Source organism: Hetaerina americana, unplaced genomic scaffold (assembly GCF_022747635.1).
Source record: "Hetaerina americana unplaced genomic scaffold, ioHetAmer1.1.p SCAF_10, whole genome shotgun sequence".
NCBI classification, from domain to species: Eukaryota; Metazoa; Arthropoda; class Insecta; order Odonata; family Calopterygidae; genus Hetaerina; species Hetaerina americana.
In genome coordinates, this window is record NW_027286070.1 from 48,488,723 (window position 1) to 48,513,957 (window position 25,235).

At 36.9% G+C, this 25,235-nt stretch overlaps 1 protein-coding gene across 2 annotated transcripts in view; it reads left to right on the plus strand.

Annotated features, from left to right (window-relative positions):
• Window positions 1-2,785: 2,785 nt before the first annotated feature.
• The window catches only part of LOC139700100 (sodium-coupled monocarboxylate transporter 1-like), a 105,418-nt gene continuing 82,968 nt past the window's right edge, over window positions 2,786-25,235 (plus strand). For both annotated transcript variants that reach the window (XM_071598617.1, XM_071598616.1), the window contains exon 1: window positions 2,786-3,102. In XM_071598617.1, coding sequence (XP_071454718.1) covers window positions 3,046-3,102 — 57 coding nt within the window. In that variant the 5' untranslated portion in view covers window positions 2,786-3,045. The remainder of the gene's footprint in view (window positions 3,103-25,235) is intronic.

The following is a 25,235-nucleotide window of genomic DNA, read 5'->3' on the forward strand; positions in this document are numbered from 1 at the left end:
GTGATGACGTTGCCCACATAATCAGGTTCATTTTCAGTTCGTTGCAAAAGTTCACTTGAAATTTCCGCTCGGTTGTTATTTTGGTCGTCTGACAACACCTTGGGTACGAGCTTGGCGTACACTTTCCTCATCACTAAATCTTCACTAACAATGTGCAACACGACCTTAGACGACAAGTTCAGTTCATTGGCAACCATCTTGATACTGAGTTGACAGTCAGAGACCAACAATTGTCCAACGCGAGCCACATTATTGTCGGTTTTGCTGGCTGACGGCCGCCCAGATCGTTGTTAGTCGTGAACCTCTTCGTGGCCCTCTTTAAAGTCATTTAAGTACCTCGAAACTTGTGAGTAGAACAGACCATAGTCCCCGTATGCCTCACGAATCATTTTGTTAATCTTCCCAAGAGATTATTTCAGTTTATCACAAAACTTAGTAATCGCGTAACGTTGCTCGATCGTCGATTGCATTTTTTTCGTGACACGGTCGGCGCATTGAGGTTTACAATAACTGACGTCCTTCCGCTTTCACAAATTGGAGAGCACTGAGACCGATTTCGCGGCAAAGCTTAGCGTTTCGCCGCCACTTACTCCAAGTGATTTGAATTCCACTCCGACCAATAGAAGCGGCACAGGAAATTCAACCGTGTTACTTTCGGAACGAACCCTGTATGACTAGCAACACGGAAGCTGATTTTCATTCAGTTATTTCCACATGGCGATCGCCTATTCTTATTTTCCTCTTTAACTCTGTGGATGCTAACTCTGTGGATAATTACTTATTTAATTGTAATTTTTCCCTGAAGGTAACCCATTTAGTACCCTGTAGCCTTAAAAATTCAGCGCGTTATTAAATTCCACCATATTTTGTATTTCTCTAATATTGCTGTTAGTAATTCATTGGCTCTTATTTGACCTTAAGGACGAATTAACTGGATGTTAACTGACCCAACTTATACAAACAAGAAAAAATAGACTTTATTTCATCTTTCTGGTATCTTTAATCGTACGAGGCTCGCCAACTCGAATTACTCGAGGCGGGCTTAAAGGGATGTGACGTCTGAGCCAACTTTTCAATGGCATCCGTGTATAGTCCGGCTTTTAAAAGTTGAAAATTCAATTCTGATTTAGTGTGGGTACTGAAAAAGATATATATCACTCTAGCATCTCTTTAATCATTCCCAATTTCATGATTGTTTTACCAATAGTAAATTAGCACCAGTGAACATTTCCTTTGCTTCTTGCTTATAGCTAGAAGCTTAGGAAACCATACTTTATTAATCAGTTACTTTTTCAGACGTTCCAGTTCGTCACATTTTGTCAGCTGACTTAAATACCCTCAGATATGTCCCAGAATGGGTTTTGACCCATTGGTTAAATATTTCATTTTCACACGTTTTACGTGTGAAAATGAAAAATGGACACAAGAGGACTTCAGTGAAGTTTAGTTGTGATATTCTTTGTTCTTCTACTGGCTGTTTTAAACCATTTTGAAACAATTGATTAGAAAGAATGGTGTTATCTCCGACTATTATTTTCACTCCGAATTACATCATTAATATAGAAACTTTTTCCATCAATGATATTATTTGATCGACTGACCTAAATAACGCTAGTTGTACAAATATTTTTCAAAATTACTCTAATCAATCATTCTTATTTTCTCAAGTAATGCGTTCACCTTTGATTACTTTAATTAATATGATACAGACAATGTTGTTGGTAGTGATGAGTTGAATGTATAATTTCAAGGTTAAACTTCCTCTATCAGTTCTTGCATTCCTAGCTTCTATTCCTGTGGGAGAGAATATACAATATGGGAGTTAATGTCACCTGTGGGGGGAAACACGTATATTGTACGAGGAAAGCCTAGCATTCCAACAGGATACAACCTCTGTGATGTGTGTATATTTGAAGCGTTAGGATATGTACGTCTCAAGCACATACATTTGTAAATGGGTTTTTCAGCAGTATGCTCATGTCTCGAAGCGATTTCTCCTTTGTTCTGGCTGTGGAATCTTTGAATTAACGATCAAATCGTTTAAAATCACAGCACAGAGTCAGCGTAACGCTAGGGTACTAAAAGTATAAAATTGATAATTTACTGTCCACCTAAAATGGAAACAATGAACGCAGCAAAACTAATGAATTGGATGGGAGCGAGCATAGAATTTTATGCATCCGTTACTCAACCCGAGCCGATTTACGACCGAGGTGACGCAAGCTTTGCAAAAATCTCAATACATATCCCAACCCCTCGACTCGCACTTATAACGTCGCAAAATAAGTGTCGATCCCTTCAAAACACCCCCGCCACACCCGATCGTACAGTCGTTTTCTTTGGTATGTAACTCCCCGCCCCTCATTCTTGACAATTATCTCTTTCCCTGCCCCAACTTCCTCCCCCCCCAACCAACACCAGTCCCCCAACCCTCAACATATCGCCCCTTCTCCCGATCCCTGCTCTTCCCTTTCTTGACCCTCCCACACGGTCACCGGAGCCCTTGGCCTTGGTGCTGGCGACCGACCGCGTTGCTCCGGGAGCCGGCGGCGACAACATTAGTTTTCCCCGCGCCACGCACGACTGCCCCGCACCGCCACCTACAACGCAAGCCGCCCCCCTCATCCACTCTCTTTCTCACCAACAAGCACCGACACACCCTCCCCCGGTCCTCCCCGAGGGACGCCATCACCTGCGTGGGTGCGGGAACAGAGATCGACGTGGCGGCAGAGACCACTGCCCAAGCGGAGAGGCGATTTGCGAAACGGGTGCCTCCTTCCCTCCCTCTTCCCTCCCCCCTTCCTAAAGCCGTCCCCCTTGCATCCCTGTCGTTGAAGTCCTCTCTCTCTCTTTCATCTATCCCTCCATCCAATTCCTCCGTGATGTGCCCGGGGCATAGCGTTCCGAAAGGGGCAGAAAAGTGACGGGGAGAGGAGGATCCTCGCTAGTGGATATTTCTCCTTTTACACTTGCGTAAACGAGCGGAGGAGTTTCCTTTTTTGTCTTTCGAAGGAGTTTTGTTGGTTGCCACATCCCGACCGAGCGATGGCTTCATCTTCTTCTGCTTGCATCCAGGCCTTAGCGGCCGGCCCCGCGGCGATCGTACGTAAAAGAGTATTTATGATTAGCGAAGGAAGCTCGGGTCGAATTGTGTTTTGTTTGATTCAACACATGGGTGCGTGATCATTGCAGAGGGAAATGCACGCAATCAACCGCACGGGTTTCGTTGGCTAAGCATAATTTTTTTTGGAATTCGTCTTGAAAATAGTAATTTGAATTCAAAAATAATCTTTAAATCAAAACATGATTTCTCAGTTGCTGGTCGGAAGTGTTAACATCCAATAGCACAGATTTGAAAGAAGATAATTGTTGTAGTAAGTGAGCAAGCGAACTGCAATTGGAAGGTTCGGTGTTCGAATTTCGGTAAGAAAAATGATTTTTTTCTTGGAGAATGCCAACATTAAAATTTTAAGGGAAATATTTAAGCTTTACTGCCACACTAACCTTAATTTGGAAATATAGGACCAGAATATACATCTCATGTTCATTATAATTATTATAGCCTATTTTCTATACATATTACAATGTTTACGTTAAAATATACATAAATAATACCGCGCATGATTTAAGCTAGTAATGTGCATGCAAGGAATCTTCCTTTAATTATTATAAAACTGCTCTCTATTAGCAGAAAGAATAAATCAATTTCCTCTTTTACATCCAAATTAACCGTAATTTTCCTAGCAGCATATCTCTAATAGTGAAGTTACAAAGAAATGTGACCTTTTTTAGGAATAAAAAAATATTAAAGTGTTTTATGAGTTGAGTTACATTGGGTGATTTTTCCATTACTTCATCTGGATCCTAAGAAACTACCGGGGGTTTTTGAAACAATGATAAAATACATTCTATCCAGGTCATCCCCAAAATTAGCACCATAAATATTCTGAATTCGTTTGTAAAATAAGAAAATGCTTAAGGGGAGAATTAAATGATAGAATATATCACATTAAAATAAATCATAATTATATTTCCAAAGTAGGATAAATAATAAATATAATTGAAAAATAAAATATCCTTACCAATTCAATGTTTAAAGCAATTTAAACAAATTTGAAAAATATAGCATGATAGAAAATCATCTTTTTCATTTGTAAGGTAAATATTAATACATGGAAAAAATGAAAAATACGGATCGATTCAGTTTCTAAGGTTATTTGGAAATTAGGATTATTTGGGATTTGCTTATCATTGCTTCATTTGTAAATAAAACTAAATGGCAAATGTTCACTTTGCGGAGGATAAATAAATATTTTCCTTATGTGACCGTGACTGCGATCGGAATGATCTTGAATGTTTCGTTCACTCTGAAATATGGGTTAAGTAATGCAGTTTTCCAATATTTCTTTATCAATACCTGCATTTTATGTAATACCCTGCTAAGTCATATTCAGATATTATCCTTTGTATTTATCGCAAAATAAATTGTGTTTGTATGATGGGTACTAATGATAGCATGCAACCAGCGTTGTTGAAAAATATTGCATAAAATTTCATTACTCAATGCATGACATCATGAATGCTAGATGAACAAATAAAATTACTTAAATACTATTTATTCGAACCAAATGAATATTCGGAGTAAGCCTACTTAAGTTCCTTTGAATTATAATTATTAAGAATTTTATTGTCTTCTTTAGGTATGCTTTTTTTATTTGAATGCTAATAGCAAAACTGCCAGGTTTCTTCTGTGCAAAAATGTTTTCTCAATTTCAATAAAGGGATGGAGTGTGAAAATACGTCGAACTTAAAACTTAAAATTAAATTTAAAACACCGCTTTTCCACATAAAAAACTTGTATTTACGACCTAGGTTTCGTTATGGTATAACATCATCAGACCTGATGATGTTATACCATAACGAAATCTAGGTCGTAAATAAATGTCTTTTATGTGGAAAAGCGAAGTGCTTTAAATTTAATTTTAAGTTCAATATGAAGAATTTCCACCGAGTGACGGCAGAAACTGTTTTATTTTAAATAAGTAGATATAAGTTATGAAAATTTGAAGTTTAATTTTAATTCTTTAATTATAATATCTGTGAAAGTGCTATGTAAATATTGTGATATAATTAAATGAATGAGATTACAGAAACAAAATATTTTTCAGTTAACTTTTCCACGATAATCTAAAAGGCATCTTATAGCCTTTATTCAGCCACCATTTAATACAGTAATTAATATCATTATCATGGCCGTAAATCAATCAAAATATAGGTGAAAATTGGATATAATTTTGGCTCCTTAGCGTATAAAACTAAGTAGGCTTGAACTATATGACTGTATGAGATAGGTTATGTATGATTTGCACTGAGCATTAATTGAAAGAATAAATTTGTATTACCAATGATCCTTATTCGGAACTAGCATTGCACGTTGATTTTATATTCCCTTGAATTGAGTAATATGTTTAGGGTTCAGAGTAATATGTAATTACTGTATTAAACTAACTGAAGTTTGACTGCCAATTCATATTAGGAACCATACAACTCTTTAATTCCTTTCATCCATACTATATCTTAGTAGTCGAGTAAATCAGGAATAAATTAGCGTAGTTGTCATCGATGGCAATTTTTAATTTATTTTTCAATTATTTGGCACAATGGCGTAATGCATCGTGAGATAAATATACTGTTAGCTGAAATTTTTCAGAAATCTCATAACCATTGTTGAGTAGACACATAAATCACCAAAAATATTTCCCTCAGAATTTAACTAAATATGTAATGCACGTGCTTGATTTTATTTTATTATTTTGAGACACTCAATCGTGCTTCAACATGAAACTAAATATAGTAATCAAAAACACGCAGATGTAGGGCTTTTTTTGGATATAATTTCTCGGGCAATTATTGATTGACTTTATTAAGCTACCCTAGGACCAAATTTTCTCCGCAAAAATCTTTTGCACTCAAATAGTCCACTGAAACTTATAAGAATTGAAACTTGCAATTAAAATTTTCAAAAAAGAGAAACAGCATTACTTCTATTGTTTTCATTAAAACAAGGTTTGTATTCATATTTTATTCAAATGCATTTGTTAAACATTTTGGAGTCTACGCAGGGTCACATAATATTTACTAAAAGAATCTTCAGATGGAACCATGTTCCATAGCCGCGGGTCCGTCCAACGGATTCATTCGAGGAATCGGTCGCTTCCCTATTCGTTAGGTAGCCTCCGCTCCACTCATTGTGCCTCGAGAGCTAATTGAAAAATGGCTTCAATGGCGCGGAACGAGATCCCAAGGACGCATTGGCCGCTTTTATTTGCATTGGACACTGCCGCCGTCGTGTCTTTGTGCTTAGTGGTCATATCTCTGGCTTTGTAACGAGACTTTTTTACGAGTAGACCCTGCTCAGAGTGAGTAATCTGTCCAAGAGAAAATAAATCGAACCGAGATGTCTTACATAGCAAGATCGCCACATGGATTCCCCTTGACCGCTGACCCTCATTCTCCGAAAGCGATTCGGGTTCGCTGAGTAAAAGCGAATGCCCGTTTAGGGTCGGGACCTTCTTCTAAGCTTGTGTGTGTTTAGCAAACGACAGTCATCAGATTTAGGGTAGGCTTAGATCTGAAACCTGACTGGAATCAAGACAGCCTGGATTTAGACCGCAATTGCACTTATTTTTTGTTAACCAAAGATAGTTATGCATGGTACCATCGGAGGGGAATCGGACCAATTATTAATGAAGGGGAACGAGTTATCTCGGACGTCTGTGTGACAAACTATGAAGGAGGAGAGAGATTGGTAGAGAGCAGAATGGATAACTTAGAGGGTCCCTATAGATAATTCGTAAAATTCGCGACAAGTGGATGTGAGGAGTTGACGGAAAAGAGCGGGGTACTTTATCTTCATTGCATATGGAATAAGGGGGGATATTAACAGTTTCACAATAAAAAATTGGAGATATTAAAACTATTAATGAACCTTATTAGTACTTATCAAATCCCATAATTGATTAACAAAAATATGATTAAAAACTGGAAAGAAACTGCTTTTCCATTGTATTCTCTTCTGATGGACACACGCCCTGGTAAACAGACTCGATCGTCGGTCATGACTTGCGGTGATCTCCCATTTCTGCCAGAGCCTTTGGGCTCATGAGACGCGTGGAAACAGAAGAATTGTACGTAACTGAGAAAGTTTATTTAAAGCCCTTTGAATGTCTGTGAATGAAACACTACTTCATTCTCCCTAATAGCTGACTGACACGAACTCCGACATCGTCAACTCCCCTGCTGAGAGTGCGTCAAAACAGTTTCTCCCGTGACGACAATAAATTTTAAGTGATACAGTGACTGAGATAATTTTTCATCATGAACTGCACTCTTGAATATCATGAAACTATGGAAGCATCGCTATCTGCCCTACTGGAAGGAGTAATTAAACTCTGCGGTCTTCAGTCAATTCAACTACAGCGCCACCCCAGACTCTATGTTTCCACCTCAAAAGGAAACAGAGGAAACGTGGGTGAATGTGAGACGATAAAATTAAGTGACGTGTAAGAAAACAAGCAGCTGATTTGGTAACGCTGATTTCGATAGCCCTCAGTGTGCCCGAATATTCACCTTCACTATGCACCCTGTTACCCCGGTTCAGATGATTCACGCCCACTCGCAACTCATCACCGCTTATTGCCGGTGTACCCCGTATTGCCACGGAAGGGGTGAGATAAAATAGCTGCAGGGAAACACTCCCACCTCTTGGGGTGTCGTAAACGTAGGGGAGTTGTTATCACTCGGAAACAATTCATCCCGGTACTAACATTAGCTCACCCGCACCTGATGAGCGTTTCCATCCCATAGGTCCCGAAGTGACGCAAGAAATAAACGTAAGTGTTCGACGGCTCGCTTGTCCACGGGAGTCACCTCCGCCACCACTTATGCGTCGCTCTTCGCCTTCAGAAAAATTCAACGTGATGGCCGAGTTCGGAAATTGACAATTGCTTCTCAGTAATTGCCGCTTATAGCATGTATTGTGCCATGATAATGTCACCGAGTGGGGGTAGTAAAATATGTGAGTGTAATCAGTTCTTCGGAAAAACATCCTATGATGCATGTTAAATCACTTGAAAACCTAACGATTTTAAACCACTGGTTAGAGTTCCTATGAGCCGTATTGTATTCATGCAAAGGGAAAATAATGCTGCTATATGTGGAAGGGGGAACGATGAAGAGGGAATGAAGTAAGGCTGTGGTCTAACATTCCTCCTCGGGAATCAACTGTTGTCATAGTATTATTAATTTTAGTGTACCGATTGAGTTAGATTTTGAATGGGCACAGAGATTTACCCCTGTTGAATTTAAATTCCTGACCGAACATGTAACTAACTACATAATCCCTTGACTGCTATAAATTATTCTTATCTCCGCATACCATCTCCCTTCTTCTCGTACAACACACCTAAACTTTTCCTCCACTTAAGTCGCTTGCTCAACATTCTCACCTCTATTACAGTCTTCAACATTCCATCGCCAATTAAAATGCCCTGCATCCACTTTTCCTGTCGTCTTTTTATTTCCCCCAGCAACCTTATTTCCAACTGCACCATTCATAGGACTTATTTGTCTGTTTTTATGCCTTTCCATTTCAATTTTTTCATTCCTCTCTCCATCCATATCTAAAAAATTTGAAACCCAAGTCTATCTCCATGCCTCAGCAATCAGGGTTTTTAGCACCACAAAACTATGCTACATATCAAAGTCTTCATTGATCTTTTCTTAACATCCTTACTCAAGGCACCTCAATGATTACCTCATTGATTACCTCAATGCAAAAACTTTATTACTTAATATATTTTTTTCTTTTAATGGCCGTATTACCTCGATCATCTTGGTTCAAATAGTTACTTGACCGGTGAACTATTCTAATTGCTCTTTTTTATGCTCCATTTCTCTCATGTTAATATATAACTTAGTCTTCCTATTTTCTTCGCGACCTCAGTACCTCAATGTTATTCATATCAATTCTAATGCCACACCTTTTCATTGATCCAAAGATACGCCTATCTGCGGTATCAGTCTCTTGGCTGGAGGGTAACTTAAGGTTTATCCCCCGAAAATCTAATTCAATGAAATCCCCACCCACTGTCATTCCTACTTTAAGTTCTTACGATGTCTCTATCACTATATCACCCACAGAAATTTTACAAATTTTGGCTGATAATGAGGAATTCTATTTTACTCCTTGTCTATAACTGGTCAACCGGTACTCAAGTTATGAAGATGGATCATGTGTTGGTATTGTCTAATCTCCTGTTCCTCCAGTATTTTCCTACTTTTAATATACTAAATTTGCCCAATAAATTATGTTGAACTTCTTCTGGTGATCTACGAAACAAAAAATGTATCCTGCCATACTATTTTTCAGTGATCTGATCAGAGCTATGGATTATGGAATTTGGGTTATGGAATTACACATATCCCTTTCCTTTCCAATCCCAAATTGGCGTTTCTCTATGCAACCATATTTTTCATTATTCTAAGTACTAGGATATTTTGGAATCAAAAGTATTTCCCCAAAGTCATCACCTACATGTAACCAATACTTTCCTGTTTTTGAGATAATTAAATCTGTTCCAACAAAATCTGCAGGCCATCTTTCTTCCTCAAAAATGCTACTATTGAGCCCAAAACGTTTCTTTCCGCGTTTATCTGAACACATAAGTAGTTCTGCAGGAAAGCTATCTACCCCCTCCGTCTTTTTTCATTCAATTTTCTTATGCCCTTTTCTATACCGCAGCCAATTATGTTAGGACCTAAGTTATTCTCATCGAATTCATAATCCTTTTCTTTGTGTAAACTCGTTGGCCTATTTCTGTACTAAACACATCTTTTATTTGTTATTTTCTACTCGCTGAAATAATTAATGATTTTAAGTTTTCCTATAATATCTCTGTTAGTGTGCGCCCGATTTCTTTCCTGAGTTCTTGATTTTTCGTGCTTTGGATGATTTCAATCACTAAACTTTGTTTTGTAGATCATTCTGAGCTCTCGAATCCTCGGTGAAAATCGGTGTTTATTTTTCTTTCCTTTTCAGAAAGCTGCTCTATATTAATAATAATAGCCGAATCTCTAACCTTGACTTATTGTCAAGGACGTTTTTCTTTTTCTGAAAGTATATGGTCCATGAATCTGACAAAATTTTCATTGGATTTATCAATTTTTATTTTCTAGGAAATAAAGCGCTATCATAATTGATACTAAGGGATCTAAGAAATCATCTAATTAATGGAGGAACTCCGTGCTTTTTGGAATGAAGTTCGTAGTTTCAAGCTTGACTTTGTGGAACTTATCCATTACGGAAAGAAAAAACAGCTGTTTAACATGAGTTTTTGAATTAATTGAAAAAAATGTTTAACATGCATGTTTTTTTCTTTCCGTCCATACGTTTTGGCAATATTGTTTCTGTTCCACATCCAGGAGATATCAAAACTGTGAAAAAAAGTCATTCGCCTTGACTGGGAATGATTTTTTTGGCGAATCTCCTGCTATTGCGACCACAATAGTGGGTGGATGAGAGTAGCCACAGTCGCCGCGATCCACGCAATTTTCTTTGAATTACCCTTCCACTGTGGGAAGAGGATCAGCATGAAGGCGTTGCTTTGACATTGGGCCATATTTCTATTATGTGTGGGCCTTTCAGTAGAGGCAGATTACACTAGGCGGTCACAGTGATGCGGTCCCTCGCCCCTAACTTGAACACTTTTTGGGTGAGTCCAATGAACAAGCTGAGCGGTCCGTGATGCTTACAACTGAGAAACTGCATTCCTCAATGGCCATTGTACAGGGTTAGGTATAAAAGAGTAGAAGTAATTTGGGCACACATGTTTCGTGTTACATTTGGGGCAAAATCGAGGGGGTTAGATAGTATGAAGGCTAAAAATGTGTAATCCCCAAACGTAGTATGGAGCCGAAGAATAGTTTGTGCCATATTTGTTATTTTTAGGAGTACAATAGTGTGTAGCGTGTGTTCATCAAAAATCTACCCTAAGCAGGTAGACTAATAAAAATAAATATTTTCATCATTAATATATGCTTCATCAAGCGTATAAATTATCTCCCCTTATATCGAGAATTGCTCTAACAGTCTTTTACGCCGTGAATTCAACTGGTTAGTTTTTCTGAAAAGATTTGACCCACCTTGTTCTTCTTTAGCATATGGTGTTCCACAGAGTCCTCTCTTCTCCGATTCTTCTGTATACCTCTTTGTTTCTCACCTTTTCCGTCCATTTGATTTTCAACATCCTCCTCCAGCACCAGGTCTCGAAGGCTTCTACTCTTTTCTGATCCGTTTTTCCAATGGTCCATGCTTCTGATCCGTAGAGGGCCATTGCCCATACGAATGTTTTCACGTACTGTTTCCTTGTCTCCAGTCTTATGCTCTTCGAGCAGAGTAGAGGCCTTTTAGCCATGAATGCCGTCTTAGCTTGTGCTATTCGACGCTTGATGTCTGACGTGCTTCTCCCATCCCAAGTAATGGTACTTCCCAGGTAGGTGAATGATTCCACTTGCTCCAATCTCTCTCCTTTCAGGCGGACGTCGGCCACTGTTTTCTCTCTTCCGCACACTAGCACCTTAGTTTTCTTCTTATTGATTTTCATGTTGTATTCCAGGAACACTTTTTCAATTTTGTTCAGTGAGTTCTGCAGGTCTGCCTCACATCCTGCTACGATAGCGATGTCATCAGCAAATCGTAACATGTTGATTTCCTCTCCATTCACTTTGATACCTTTTATTCCTTGTTCTTCTATTTCTTTTATCGCTTCTTCCATGTACATGTTGAAGAGTGCTGGCAACAGGTTACATCCTTGTCGAACCCCTTTGTTAATTTTTGCTTCTATATTTCTTCCTTCTTGCATGCGTATTGTGACCACCTGATCCTTGTAGAGCCGATATATGATTCTTCTGTCATTGTAGTCCATTCCCAGCTTTTCCATAGTACTGAACATCTTATTCCACTCTACGTTATCGAATGCCTTCTCCAAGTCTACGAAGGCTATGTACAGTGGTTTTCTCACGTGGATCATTTTCTCTATTAGTAGTCTCAGGCATAGTATTGCGTCTCTTGTACCCCTATTCTTCCTTAATCCAAACTGGTTTTCTGACAGGCTTTCTTCGATTTTTCCTTCGATTCTTCTGCCTACTATCCGAGTCAGGACTTTGGAGGCATGTGACATTAGACTCAGTGTTCGGTGCTCCTCACATTTCTCAGCCCTTGCTCTCTTCGGTATGGTCACCATTGAGCTCCTCTTGAAATCTTCTGGCAGCTTTCCGGATTCGTAGCAATCTTGGATTATTCCATATAGAACGTCTTGGGCTTTTTCACCAAGTGCTTTGATTACTTCTCCACTGATTTTATTATCTTCCACATTACAAATTATTATTTCACGTTACTTACTCGTACTTCACAAATTCATCTAGCCTTTCCGGGAAAAAAGAAGGCAAATGAATAATTTCTTCTGACTTTTGTGTGACTCTCAGTCTGGGGATTTTCAAGGAGTAAGAAACCTACTCGTATATTAGATAATAATTTAGAATTCTATAAGAATTGAGTAGCATTATTACTCCTGTATTAGAATCATTGGGGCAGTTGATGCATTTTTTCTCGCAACTTGGAGGAAAAAAGTACCACATAATATACAATAGAAGTAGGATATGCAAGGAAAAAGAGTATTTAAAGAAAGGATGACTGCGACTAATGAACGCGACTCTGAATAAACACTTATGAAGAATATTTTCTCAGATTTTGTCATGGAATGTTTCCCTTTGTGGTATGTACAGAAACCTGGGTTGAATCCCAGGTTTCTGTACCACACAGCGAAAGGGATTGATCATGCATGTATATTAAAGACTTTTGAGTTGTGGTTTTGGAAAGGAATCTATAAAATGTGTAAACTGAACTCAGAGGATGACCGGGGAAGTAGTATTACGTAAGTTAAGAGGGGAGAGGAAGATTTTGATTGAAATGTTAGGATAAAAAGTGAATGGAGGGGATGTTGGGAAGTAGCGAATCAACTTCTGTTGCAAAAGGGTGAATGTTATATAAGTGGGAAGGAGGAAAATACTACGAATCTTTATAGGGATGAGGGAGTGGTGCGAGTTGATGACGAATTTCTATGAGTAGTACAAAATGTGATGTAAATCACTTCTTAAAATGAACAGCACAGCACGTTGAATAAATTGTGCAAAAGTATACAGGGAAGTCATTTTACAACAACCGCGTACATTATTATTATTTTAAGCCTTATGAAAGAACCTTAGAAGAATACTTGTATTATTATGTTAATATAATGTTGCAGTGTTTACGTAGGTACGTGTACCATTGAGGGGGGGGTGTACTAGTCCAGTAGACAGCGTAGAATTAGACCGGAGAGCCCGGTTACGATTCCCGGGGACGCTTCAACTTCACCCAAGCTGGGTGATTTTTCGGATACCAGATCTTCCTCGGGAACCATAGGATGCACAGGGAGTGGAACTGGTCCACTACCTTGATGTGTGAATTTCACGCGATTTTGGGCTTAGTACTAGGTGAGCTGTACTCACACTGATCAAACTGACCTTCAGGTTGAAAACTGTAGTTTGGTTGTCATAGCTAGGTGAGCTGTAGCCACCCTGGTAAAGCCGACCCTCAGGTTTGGTTTTCATAGCTATCATTTAGTGATAATCTATTTCAAAATATTTGCAATTTCCTAATTATAGTGACTATAATGAACCTATGGTCTGCGTCATTACTATTTTAAATACTTTGATTCAGTGTCCCTTCTATTTTGATCGCATTTTGTGAAAAAAATGAGGTCATTACAACGTCATTTTCTGGCAAAGTCATTTCATACGATTTTGATTAAATTTAGGTGTGACCAGATTATTTTGAAATTTGGACCCTACCTTATGCGTTGTAAATATAATCCTTTTATTCCTGAAGGGGAAACTTACAGCTTCCCTTGTTGTCATATTATAATAATTTATCTGGATATTAGCTGAATCCCCCTGAAGTCTAATAATTACAAAATGCCATCTTTAAGTTGTTAATTCGAGAAAACGTTTCCCCTTGACACATTTATTAATGGTTTTTAATTCTTCTCGTTTCGAAGATCCGTGGGAATGTATTTACAACCTGTCATATTATTATTAGTCTTTAACTCTAAAATCGTTCGAAGTTTAGCATTTCTAAAACACGGCTTTACTACTAAGTTTCCAGAGAAACCAGGGGAAGTATTTTCCTTTATCTTCCAATCCGAGCTCAATCCCCACCTCTCAAACCAACTTTTCTGTTGAATACTGTAGATACTCAATTCCTCTTTGCCCAACACTCATTCTTTGTACCATTATCCTACATTAACACATCTCTCTTGATTCCGACTGCGGGCTCGTGGTACACATTTTCTCTTCCATCATGTTCTTAAATAAACAATAATAACAGTTAATAGAATATTATATATTATTTAATTAATATATAACATTTTTAATATAATATTATTACACATGTAACAATATTACGCGAGTAGTACTTTTATTATCAACATCTACATTATCTGCGACGGGTAAACACCGCATTTATTTATCCCATGAAATACGGATGGACGAAAATATTAATATGAGCTCTGAGAACTACATGACTTAGCATACTAAGATGGTCAGATTACGGTCTCGTGCCCGGCATTCGGAGTGGAAAGGCCTGCGTGGTCGTCATCACATCCTTGAGCCGCCGAATTTACGGCAGCAGAAGAGAAGGCAGAGAGGACTTAACTGATAGAATATGGAATCGGATACATTTGGATAATGCCAAGGACAAAATAGTAGGAAAACAATATAACTACCTGAGGGCTATTCCAAGCGAGATGAATAGACAGCGGGGATAACTGGAACGATAGTTCCAGAATAGATGAGGAGAGAGGAAATAAGAGCGAAAGGAGGAAAAGAGAGCCAAAACCATGTGATAGTATCAGTGTTAAAAAAGTAGTATGGTGAAGAGTGGTTAGCACAGCGAAATTATTATTGTTAAAAATAGAGATTAAAGCAGAACAAACGAACCTGGATTATGCTTCTAGGTTAAATAACTGACAAGAATTCATTAAGAGGAAGAAGGAGAGTGTATATACGATCAGCCAGAGGAAATGATTGCTTGGCTGGTACTAGTGGAAAAAAAATCATAGCGTTTGGGGATTGTGAGCCTATTGTTAGCTAAGGGATATATAGACGTGAGCATAGAATAATGGTTTACGACGATATAATCACCGTCGTAAGAGAAGAATGGGTTTGCAGTGGAAATGGATTAATTATATACTATCTTACGCCTATAAAATGAAAGAGAGAACGTAATTTTTCACAGAATTCATTTGGTTTAATGCAACGCATTTCACCGTGACATGGCATCATTAGATATAAATTTTTGATAAGATACAAGTGATTTTTATGTGTGTATATATTTATATACATGGTGATGATGAAAGCATACTCATGAAGTAAGAAAGGAAAATTTGTCCACAGAGATGTTACAGGAATTGTATTAATCGAAGCTGAATGGAGTCAAGTGAGAAAAGATTTTTAATGAGTCCATTAGTTGCGTTGATGAGGAAAGACGTTTCCTCAATGGTTTTACTAAATTATTATTAATTAAATTGCTCACAGAGAGGTTGAGTGAGAACTAAAGAATAAATAAGGCGTTTCATTTCACACAAAGTCAAGATAATACTTAGAATGATGAAAACAGGGTGATGAATGAAAATTATGACTTATACGGAAGACCAGTTCAGTTTAAGGAAGGGAACGGGCACGATTAATGAACCTATTGCAATATATTGTAGTGGACTAGACTCATTCTTCAACGTAAAAAAGGACAGAATAAGGAACAGACAAAGACTTACTTTAAGCCCGGAAAGTAAGTGAATAGGAGAAATTTGAAGTGGGTAGGAAAATTGAATGCTGAGTGTATTGTGAGGTAACGGTATGTTTAAGACTGTGATCGAGGGCAGAATGCTGTGTAAGCAAAAGAGACGAAGGAAAAGATAAGTTTTTGTAGAAAATGAAGGGACGTAGAATGTGTGTGGTATTAAAGAGTGGTATGCGTATTGTTTTGCATGGTTTTAGTTGCTTTTGTCATGTTAGGTAGGGCCGAAAGTTGTACGATAGTAAAATTATCTTAATTTTAATTCCTAGGTCTACCAGAAACCTACTTTCACCAGTAGATTGCTTTAAATAATCCCTCTCTCCTGATTCTCAGTATGTTTCTGTTTCTTATATTATCTCCATATTTTAAGGGCAATTATTGAGATTTCTAAGTATGAAACATATATATACAATGAAACTGATAGTTAGTGGAATTTTCCACTAGTGAAATTAAATTAGTGTAAAGGATAGCGAATATTTCTTATTAGTACTTATAATTAATTTTTTTAAGTGAAACTATTAAGACAAAATCTACAATATCGTATATTGAATCAAACCTGGGCCGTCTTATCACGCAACATCGATAGTATTTCGGTAATGAACAAACGCATTATAAAAAAATGTTACCCAATCTCACCGGATGATTCTTCATCAATGAAAGTGAAATGACATCTAGTCTTCATAAATATTGCATGCACTCAATCATGTTGGAGCATCATTACCCCGCACCGCAGTGATGTTTTTTCAAGTGTCTGGTAATACCAGATTCCTTTCCTCGTGGTCATGTTTATTCATCACTCCTCGAAGAGCGAAGAATCGGACTTCATTAATGAGTGACTGCAAGGAATTTCCGCTCCGTCGAATCCCCTGTGACTGAATTAAGAGCTGACTTCGAGTGTCACCTTCTCAGTCTCGCCCCGAAAGTTCCCCCTTGAGCGAGTAAAATGGCGTCATGGAGGGTAGGAGGGTGAGAGAAAAAAAGAGGGAAAACCCTGACTAAAACGCATACGAAAGGTCGTCATAACCAAAGATGACACGAGTAAAAAGGTAATATGATCCGATCTGGCACATTGAACGGATTCTCTTCGAAGGCGACTATCCAGTTCCATTTAATTCGTAGCTGATTTCGTATGGCATTCACCCATGATAAAGTATGCATGAATATTTCGTTTGTCAAATTAAAATGAGATTTAAACAGACTGAGATATATAACTTATTGCGAATAATTTCTTATTTTATAAAGGCATGTAATTTATTGCTCATACTTATGTTGTTCTTGATTAGAATTATTGAATTATTACTTCGAGAAACGGATTTGCGGTTTTGCCCATCCTGTCTCCATTGATGATGTAAAGTGGAAATATGATACATGTAAAAGTGGAAATACGTATCTTAATAAATTGAATGGTAATGCTGTAATGCGACAGTTTTATGCATTTAAGACTTGTATTAAGGGTAGTGGATATCCAATAAGTGGTCATAAAGTATGCTTATGTTTGCATAAATCTCAAAACAGCTTTAATATAATGAATTGTAAGCAATTAGCTTTTCAAAGACAAGGGCCATAATATGGAAAATTGCACAAGAAACAGATTTTAAAATATTTCTCGAGCTAAATCTAAAACATGGCTTTGGTAAAAAAAGTATCCTTATTTCCTCCCAGAAATGAACAATCATTTGTACTCCATCATTTGCATCTAGCTGTTGCGTATATTTAAGTCAAAAATGACAAGAGTGGGGATATTGGTTGCTACTTCGTTGGTTATCTTTTTGAAATAAATAAGTAAAGAGGAATGTTGAGAGAATTCTGCAAAGGAAACTCAAATGATTTCTATTATTTTGGGTCTAGCCGGAATAACTATAATTAACAATGCATTACTACAATTGATGCAAAGTGAATAACCGAATTAAATATTTGGGAAAGTTTTTAATTTCTAAAATAAAAAATCTAAACTCATAACTTTGTGCACAAATTATTTACGTACCTAACGATGGGAGCATGTACCTCTGATCATGATTCATTTTTATGATTAATGGCGGCAGAAATTGTTAAATGATGTCAAGGACTTTTCATTCAGCATATAACTTTAATAAAAAGATTCGGCGCACAAATTTTTTATTGATGTTTTTAAATTAAGGATATATTGAATTCGAAAATCTACAATTTAATCAACGTGTAATATAATCAATGCATCTCTGAAACTCAGCGGATTACAATTTTTAAAATAATTCAATTTTGATGGCTGTTGTGGGAACACTGAGAGGTAAGAGAAAAAATCTCCTCTGATGTTATTCTTTTTATGTAGCGTAAGAGGGTGAGTTCGCTGAAATTTTACAGCCAATTTTGTATGGCATACACAACTCCATGGACTTCGGATTAAGTGATTATTCGTCTAGGAAAAATGAATGCAAATTTTCCATCTCACTATCTCGGGGAAAAACATTTTTCTTGACGTCTCGGCATGGGTATGCTACGGTTTTCTTGGCTGTAAAAGCAGACGTCCTCAGCCTGAGAAAGAAACCAGTCCGGGCGTCATAAAGAAATAGGAGTCATCTTCACTTTCGCCGAACCAGTACCTACGCTATGTCGATATTTTTTTCTGAACACGTGTAATACGTGGGTCAGAACGGTCGATAAGGGAAACTAGGATCTAATCGACGGAGGGCGAATCCTGAAGTCTGCTAAAACCAAGGGCGTCACCCTTCGGAAAACCCAGGGATTCGGTGAGAACGGAGCCGGTTGCAACTGGATTCCGAAGCGGCCTTGAGGAGGAGGGGGAAGGCGGCTTCGTTCTTCCCTATAGATTTCTGCCTTCTCCAGTAGGGTGTGCTGATGTAACGGAAATACTGCGGGCGGCAGGTAGAAAGAACATGGCACCGGCTGTAAACGCTATACGGACGGTTTTTCTCGGTCGTATTCGGTTAGCCGAAGCGGTGAAACAGTTCCGCGAACAACCAACGCAGTTCCGAATGCAGAAATCCTTCGAATAGCATACTACGAAGAAGGAGGAAGATGGGGAAAAAGGAACGAGATTATTTTATTGCGGTTGAATCCATGAACACTTAATATATATTTCCGATTACTGCTGGTCTCATCACTGTGCCTGAGAGGCATAAGGATCATCTGGGTCACTATTTTATATTTTGCATAAAGTGAAAATAGTTAAGCGAAGTGTGCGACTCATTTTCTTATAAAGCGTCTCATTTTAGCATGAAAGATATCCAATTGAAGACTTGAATCTTTCTACCATGCTGAATGAAGTTTTTTATTGTTAGTAGCATAAAACACGAGCACTTTTTGAGAAAATTTGGACTTATATTGAAATTGGACCTTTTTGACACTCATCAGTAAAATTGTCGTTTTAATTCGATCAATCAGCCCAAATAGTTTTTCGAGAATCATTTGTGATCTATGATATCTTAACCATTATTTATATTCTATTATTACTTATACAAATAACATCCTTATGCTAGTCTTCGTCGTCAAAAATGATAGAGAATGCCAATGATGCATTTTCAATAATGCCCCTATCTTATTGGAGTGATTTTGGCCAATAATCGAGTTAAAAAAATAGCCCGGAAAAAATACAAAGAGATTCGGTCTATATTCAATGGTTTCTGGCTCAACTTTGTGGAAGTTCAATGTCATTAAATGAAGAACAAAATGTAATTTTTCCACTGTTCTTTACTTTGTTACGTTGGTACCAAAATAAAGAACACTAGAAAAATACATTGCGTTTTGCATTTTACTCTAAACAAAAGTACCTGTTGGATATCATTACTTACACTTTGTTGAAGATGCTTGAATTTTGACGAAGATGGGATAGTTGGAATAAGAATAATTTATAAGCGTATGTGAGGATATTCTTTTCATTTTATCCAGTTCGATCTTCTAATACGAATTTGCTGTTCTATTCATTGTAATTATCCTCAGTGTTGTCAGTAGCTACGTGATGTGACCTTTGAATAAGATGAAACTGATGTTATTTATGCACATTACACGCAATCCGTAGCTTATTTTCCCTAATAATATGCCTCTTGGAAATTTGAATGAGACAAATAAAATACTAAGTCATTGACTTTGCCTGGGATGACAATTTCATTTGTTGTTTAAGTGTTAGCCGCTGTCTACACATTCAAGTTCTTAAAAGGCACGATCTATTGCGTTGGCAGATGTTCTTTTAATGCTGTGGTGATCCAGAGTTTAGTACTTCTGGTGAAAACAGTAGATTAAAAAAACTTAATTGGTATACCAGATGTTGATAGACGTATCCCCTGCCTTTGGATTAGTCGCTAAGGTACACGACCCCCGGCCGCTGATTCATCCAGTTTTATGTATTTGACCTATTTGACTGATAGTTTGTTAAGTATAATGTAAAACACTGGTAAAAGAACTAGTACGGTAGCCAAACTTCGAATTTGTATTTTTGATTCCGATCAGAAAATAACACCGCAAATACTGGAAAGCGTGTTTTAGTTAAAAAATGTATCTCTCTGCATTTAAATTGACAGTCGCTCCGTGTATACCAATAAGTATCAATTAGTCATTGTGGCAGTTACCTTGAAATAAATACATCTTTCATGTTTTTTACCCATCTTTCCTAACTCCTAATATTTTTAAATTTATATCGTGACTTTTTAAGGCACCCTGTATATTGCACGGGAAAAGATGCATTACAATGAATCAATCTTTTAAAGTTGTTTATTAATTTCACATAACAAGGAACACTGTTAGTGCAGGTTTGAGAGTCTTTTTTGTGTCAAGCCAAAGAGAATTTGATGACACTGAGGGATGTTTAGATAATACAGTTGGTTTGCGTGCTCGTTCAGAAGTTGGAACAGGATTGGATATTCCGGTTATATCTTTTTTCAAATCCTTTTATATAGGTTAATTGCCATTTAATTTTATAGCTAATTGCTGACAATGTCAACATAATTTTCAAGAGATATAGCGAGATTGTTTTCACTGAGATGTTTCTCAATAAAATAAGTGATTTAAAAGTAATGAATGTCATCACGACAATTTTTTTTATCGCTGATAATCGAGATATATGACAGTATGAGAGATATAAATCAAGAAAACTAGACTAAATTGATGATATATCATGAAAAGATATTATGACAAAAGATTATAAAAAAAGATTATTTTTAACAAGATAATCGTTACTCTAATCGGTCATATTTACATAAAAGTGTTAAAATTTCTGAATGCTTTGATGGTTTCCTAAAATTTTCCTTATATACCTGTATACGGAAACTCGCCGAAATTTTAGCCTTTATATCCTCCGTGGAAGCTACCAGTACACTCTTCCGATTGCGATTTTCCGATTCATTTTAAGCATGTCTGGAAATTAGCATAACCATATAATATTTCAGTTGTTTTCCAGACTTAATCAACATCAGTCTTTGTTGAAGGCTTGGGAAAAACACTATGGACTTCTTTCTTTTTCTATTATGCTTCCCAAATCCTTTGACATTCCGTGGACTGGTTCTTCGTCAATTAATTTTTCATTTCCTCTAAATGTATTTAGGCGATGCTATGCAAGAATTTTGCCACTTCGAAATTTTTTGAGTGTTTATATCCATTTACGTACATTCATTTTAACTATCAGAATTGCTAAACTCATTCTAATAACCGTTGTTAAGTACAATACTCAAAAATAGAACCCCATAATATTGGTTAGGATAACATGTTTCGATATTTATGTCATATTTCACTATTTGATATTTTTAAATATTTACGAGAGATTTTTAAATAATATTTCTAAAACTAAGGGTGAAGTTTGAGCAAGAGTGGTCTGGAATGAGACCTCAAGGCATAGTTTTCAAATCGCTCAGCCGCAGACCACTATATTGAAAGGTTTCGTGTTGGTAAAGGAAGAGAGAGTATTTGCGATTTCCACTAATATTTTATTTTCGCGACCCGGTTTTCGACTACTGCAGCTCTCTTGAGGATGAAAATGACCTGAAGATGACTCACCAGAAGTCATCAGTCACCTGAAATTGACTCAAGAAGTTACAAACTTAGGACGTAAAAATAAATTAGTATAAAAATACAGATGCTCTTTTAGTTCCTTTTTCATAATTCTCAAGTTTGACAACTGACAATAAACAAATTACCTTATCATGGGTCTATGATAAAATTTTTGCTAACGAATTATATTCACCAAATACATAAATGATACGGAATGTCCGTAAACTTAATTTGATTTCGTCTCTATAACTTCTTCCCAGATGTTATGAGACGCTATTCTTGAATGCCTATGCCAAATTATAGCCTAAGAATTTGCCCGGATCACTTATGACACTCGATGCAATGTCCTAAAAATTAGCGAAGCAGAAAATTTTTTCAGCCTAGACTAAGAAAATCTGAACAAACTTGTCTTATTTTATTTCACTTTTTATCTTTCTATTATATATATATATGTATATATATATATATATATATATATATATATATATATATATATATATATATATATATATATATATATATATATATATATATTCGAATATCCGAAGTTAACATTTAAATGACAATCGTCGGCGTCGCTAAGCACAATCTCTATATAAAATTTCTCAATAGTTGCGTTGTACGTGCTGAGCTTTTCATTTGAAAACAAATCATCATCTTTCCCATTAAATAGTTGAGCACGAGTGAGTGTCATTAATATAAAAGGAGGGTGATCCCAAAAAGTGGCTTATAGCCAAGTTTCAGCTGGCTCGGCGCTAGAAGTTAGCGGATACGTGAAGTAGTATGTCGGTGACAGTCTCCACACTTCACTTCGGTTGATTTATTTCGCTCTTTCAATGTAATGGAACTCATTTTAGCTTCAGTGATAAAGAATCGGTGATTTCATTAATCGGAAATAAATTTGTGATTTCATAATACCTTTTGTCAACCATTCTCAATCAATTTTGATTCATGAATGCATGAGGAAGTAAACAGTGCTTCGTTGTAAGAAAAATGTAGTTTCTGAGAATTCTTCGAAGACGGTGGCCGAACTCTATCAAGGCCGACCGGTATGCTACCTTGCTCACGAAGGAAACATTTTCCTCTAATGAAGTTCGCTACAACCATACCTAGGTACTGAGAGGTCCTTTACACAATACCAAGAGCTTTTCCGTGTTACATGTGTATCTAAGTTGCCCAGGTATTATCTGCCGTTTTTTTTACTAAATTCACTTCCATCACAACTAATTAAGTAACGAGAGGAAGCCTTACTCTTAGTTCTCGGATATTAATAAAAACTCAATTTTTGACTTTGACATTAGAAAATCTAGGAGGAAAAAATAATTCTCATTAATTTTGATACGAACGCCTTGCCTTCTTAAAAACATATTTTTTTTCTGTCTCTTCAATTGCATTTCAATATTCTATCCTATAAAAACGTTACCCGCCTGGTAATGATTACGCCATTCACCCAATTTTAGCAAGGATATAATCTCGTCTTAAATACGTAAGTATATGCTGAATAAGAAAGTCATTGTAGATGCCACTAAACTTTAATTTGGTACGACCGCACAGGTCTGCCTGAGATTGTCTAAGATGATTGATCGTCGTAAAAAACATATGCATTTCAATTAGGCACTACGGAAATACTCATTAAAATAAATATGAGCATAGAAATGTAGCTTTTTCTTATTGAACAACAAGGTAAACTCAAGACATTTCTGAACAAGTGTAAAATATGCTTTAATTCGCAAACGAATGCAGGAAAATATGAGAAAGATTTCGGAGCGTTATTTTCATCGCTTCTTACTCCGTTCTCAAGGTGTCAGAATATTACATTTTAAAGTATTATATAACCTACATATCTTAACCATTCTTATATCAACTAATTAGGATGGGATTTTTCTCCCGAAGCTTTTGCTGCAAACGACGCTCTTTCTTTTGTCTCCAAAAACATAAATTTGCTTCAATTCTCTCTAAAATATATGATGATATAAGTGGGATTAATGGATACTCACAGTATTGATGAAAGTGAAATTTCAACCACCCATCTCCTAGGAAAGTTGATCGCTGTAAAAGGAGAAAAGTCAGAGAGCAAGTAGTCAACTGGAAGAGACTCCTTTGCCACTGAATGCACTTCGTCAATCCTAGTCTTCCACTTTTGTTCTCTATAGAGTTAGACTTCAGCCCGCAACGATGACAAAATGTCGCATTGTACCTGGTGGTTTGATAAATCCTTCCGGTTGAATGATTCACAATTTATTTTCATCTGATCTAAAATATGCTAGGGAACAAATTATAAATAAACGACTGTATTGCTAATTTTAGCTGATCCAAATCAAATATTTCTGTGGAGACAGTTAACTTGGTGAAAAGAAATGGGCAATAGAACTAGCACCACCACCAAGCTGCATTCACAATCTGCATTCTTTGTGCACCCGTGTATCTGGCCCAATGAAAAAAATATTACATTGGCACTTTCGGGAGGTGACTCACAAACCAACCTGGAGAAGGAATTTTCATTAAGAATGTCGCTATTTTAGTTGAATTGCCCATGATAAGGATTTCACTTGATTGAATATTATTTCTGGATTTTTATCAATATTAATATGGCCATTATCGTATATTCCAAACGCTTTTAATGGTATCGACTTTAAACCATTTTACTATCACTTATCACTCTGTTACCCCAGATACAGCTCCTTCATGCTACCCCATGACCCACTAGAAATGAAAATATTGAAATTGAACTGTGAGTTGTCACAGTTCTACTTCAATGGAACGCTGAGTTGACAAAAGAAGAGTTATGTCAGTTCCCAAATCTGTGAGACCAGTGCACAAAACAGTTAGAAAAGAGGAGCCAGATATCTTAACTGACACATCAAGGAAAGACACGGAAAGGAAATTACTCGTAGATTATAGACACAACAAAAGAGAAGAGAGAAAAACTGAGCCCAATCGAGAAAAATAACTTAGCCAACGTGGAGATTGATAACAAAAAGCAGAAAGCGAAAGTGACAACAATATACCATTCATAGATTACACAAGAAACTTTCACGCATAAATTGATTTCCTAGGCATATTGAGTGCTTGCAAATTGTAATTTTGGCCCCATTCAAATGGACGTATCATTAATGCCACTCAATTAATTTCTACTGTATTGAGTCTAATGTAATGTCCTACTTAACCCCAAACCGGGGTAGAGCGGTATCATTTGTCATAAAAACGAATAATTTTATTTGAAATTCATAAAACTTATTCTGTTTAATGCCCACTTGTGTCCTGAATCCTTTAATTACCTCTTTATTTAGCCCGCTGGGTTGGATCCATTCTG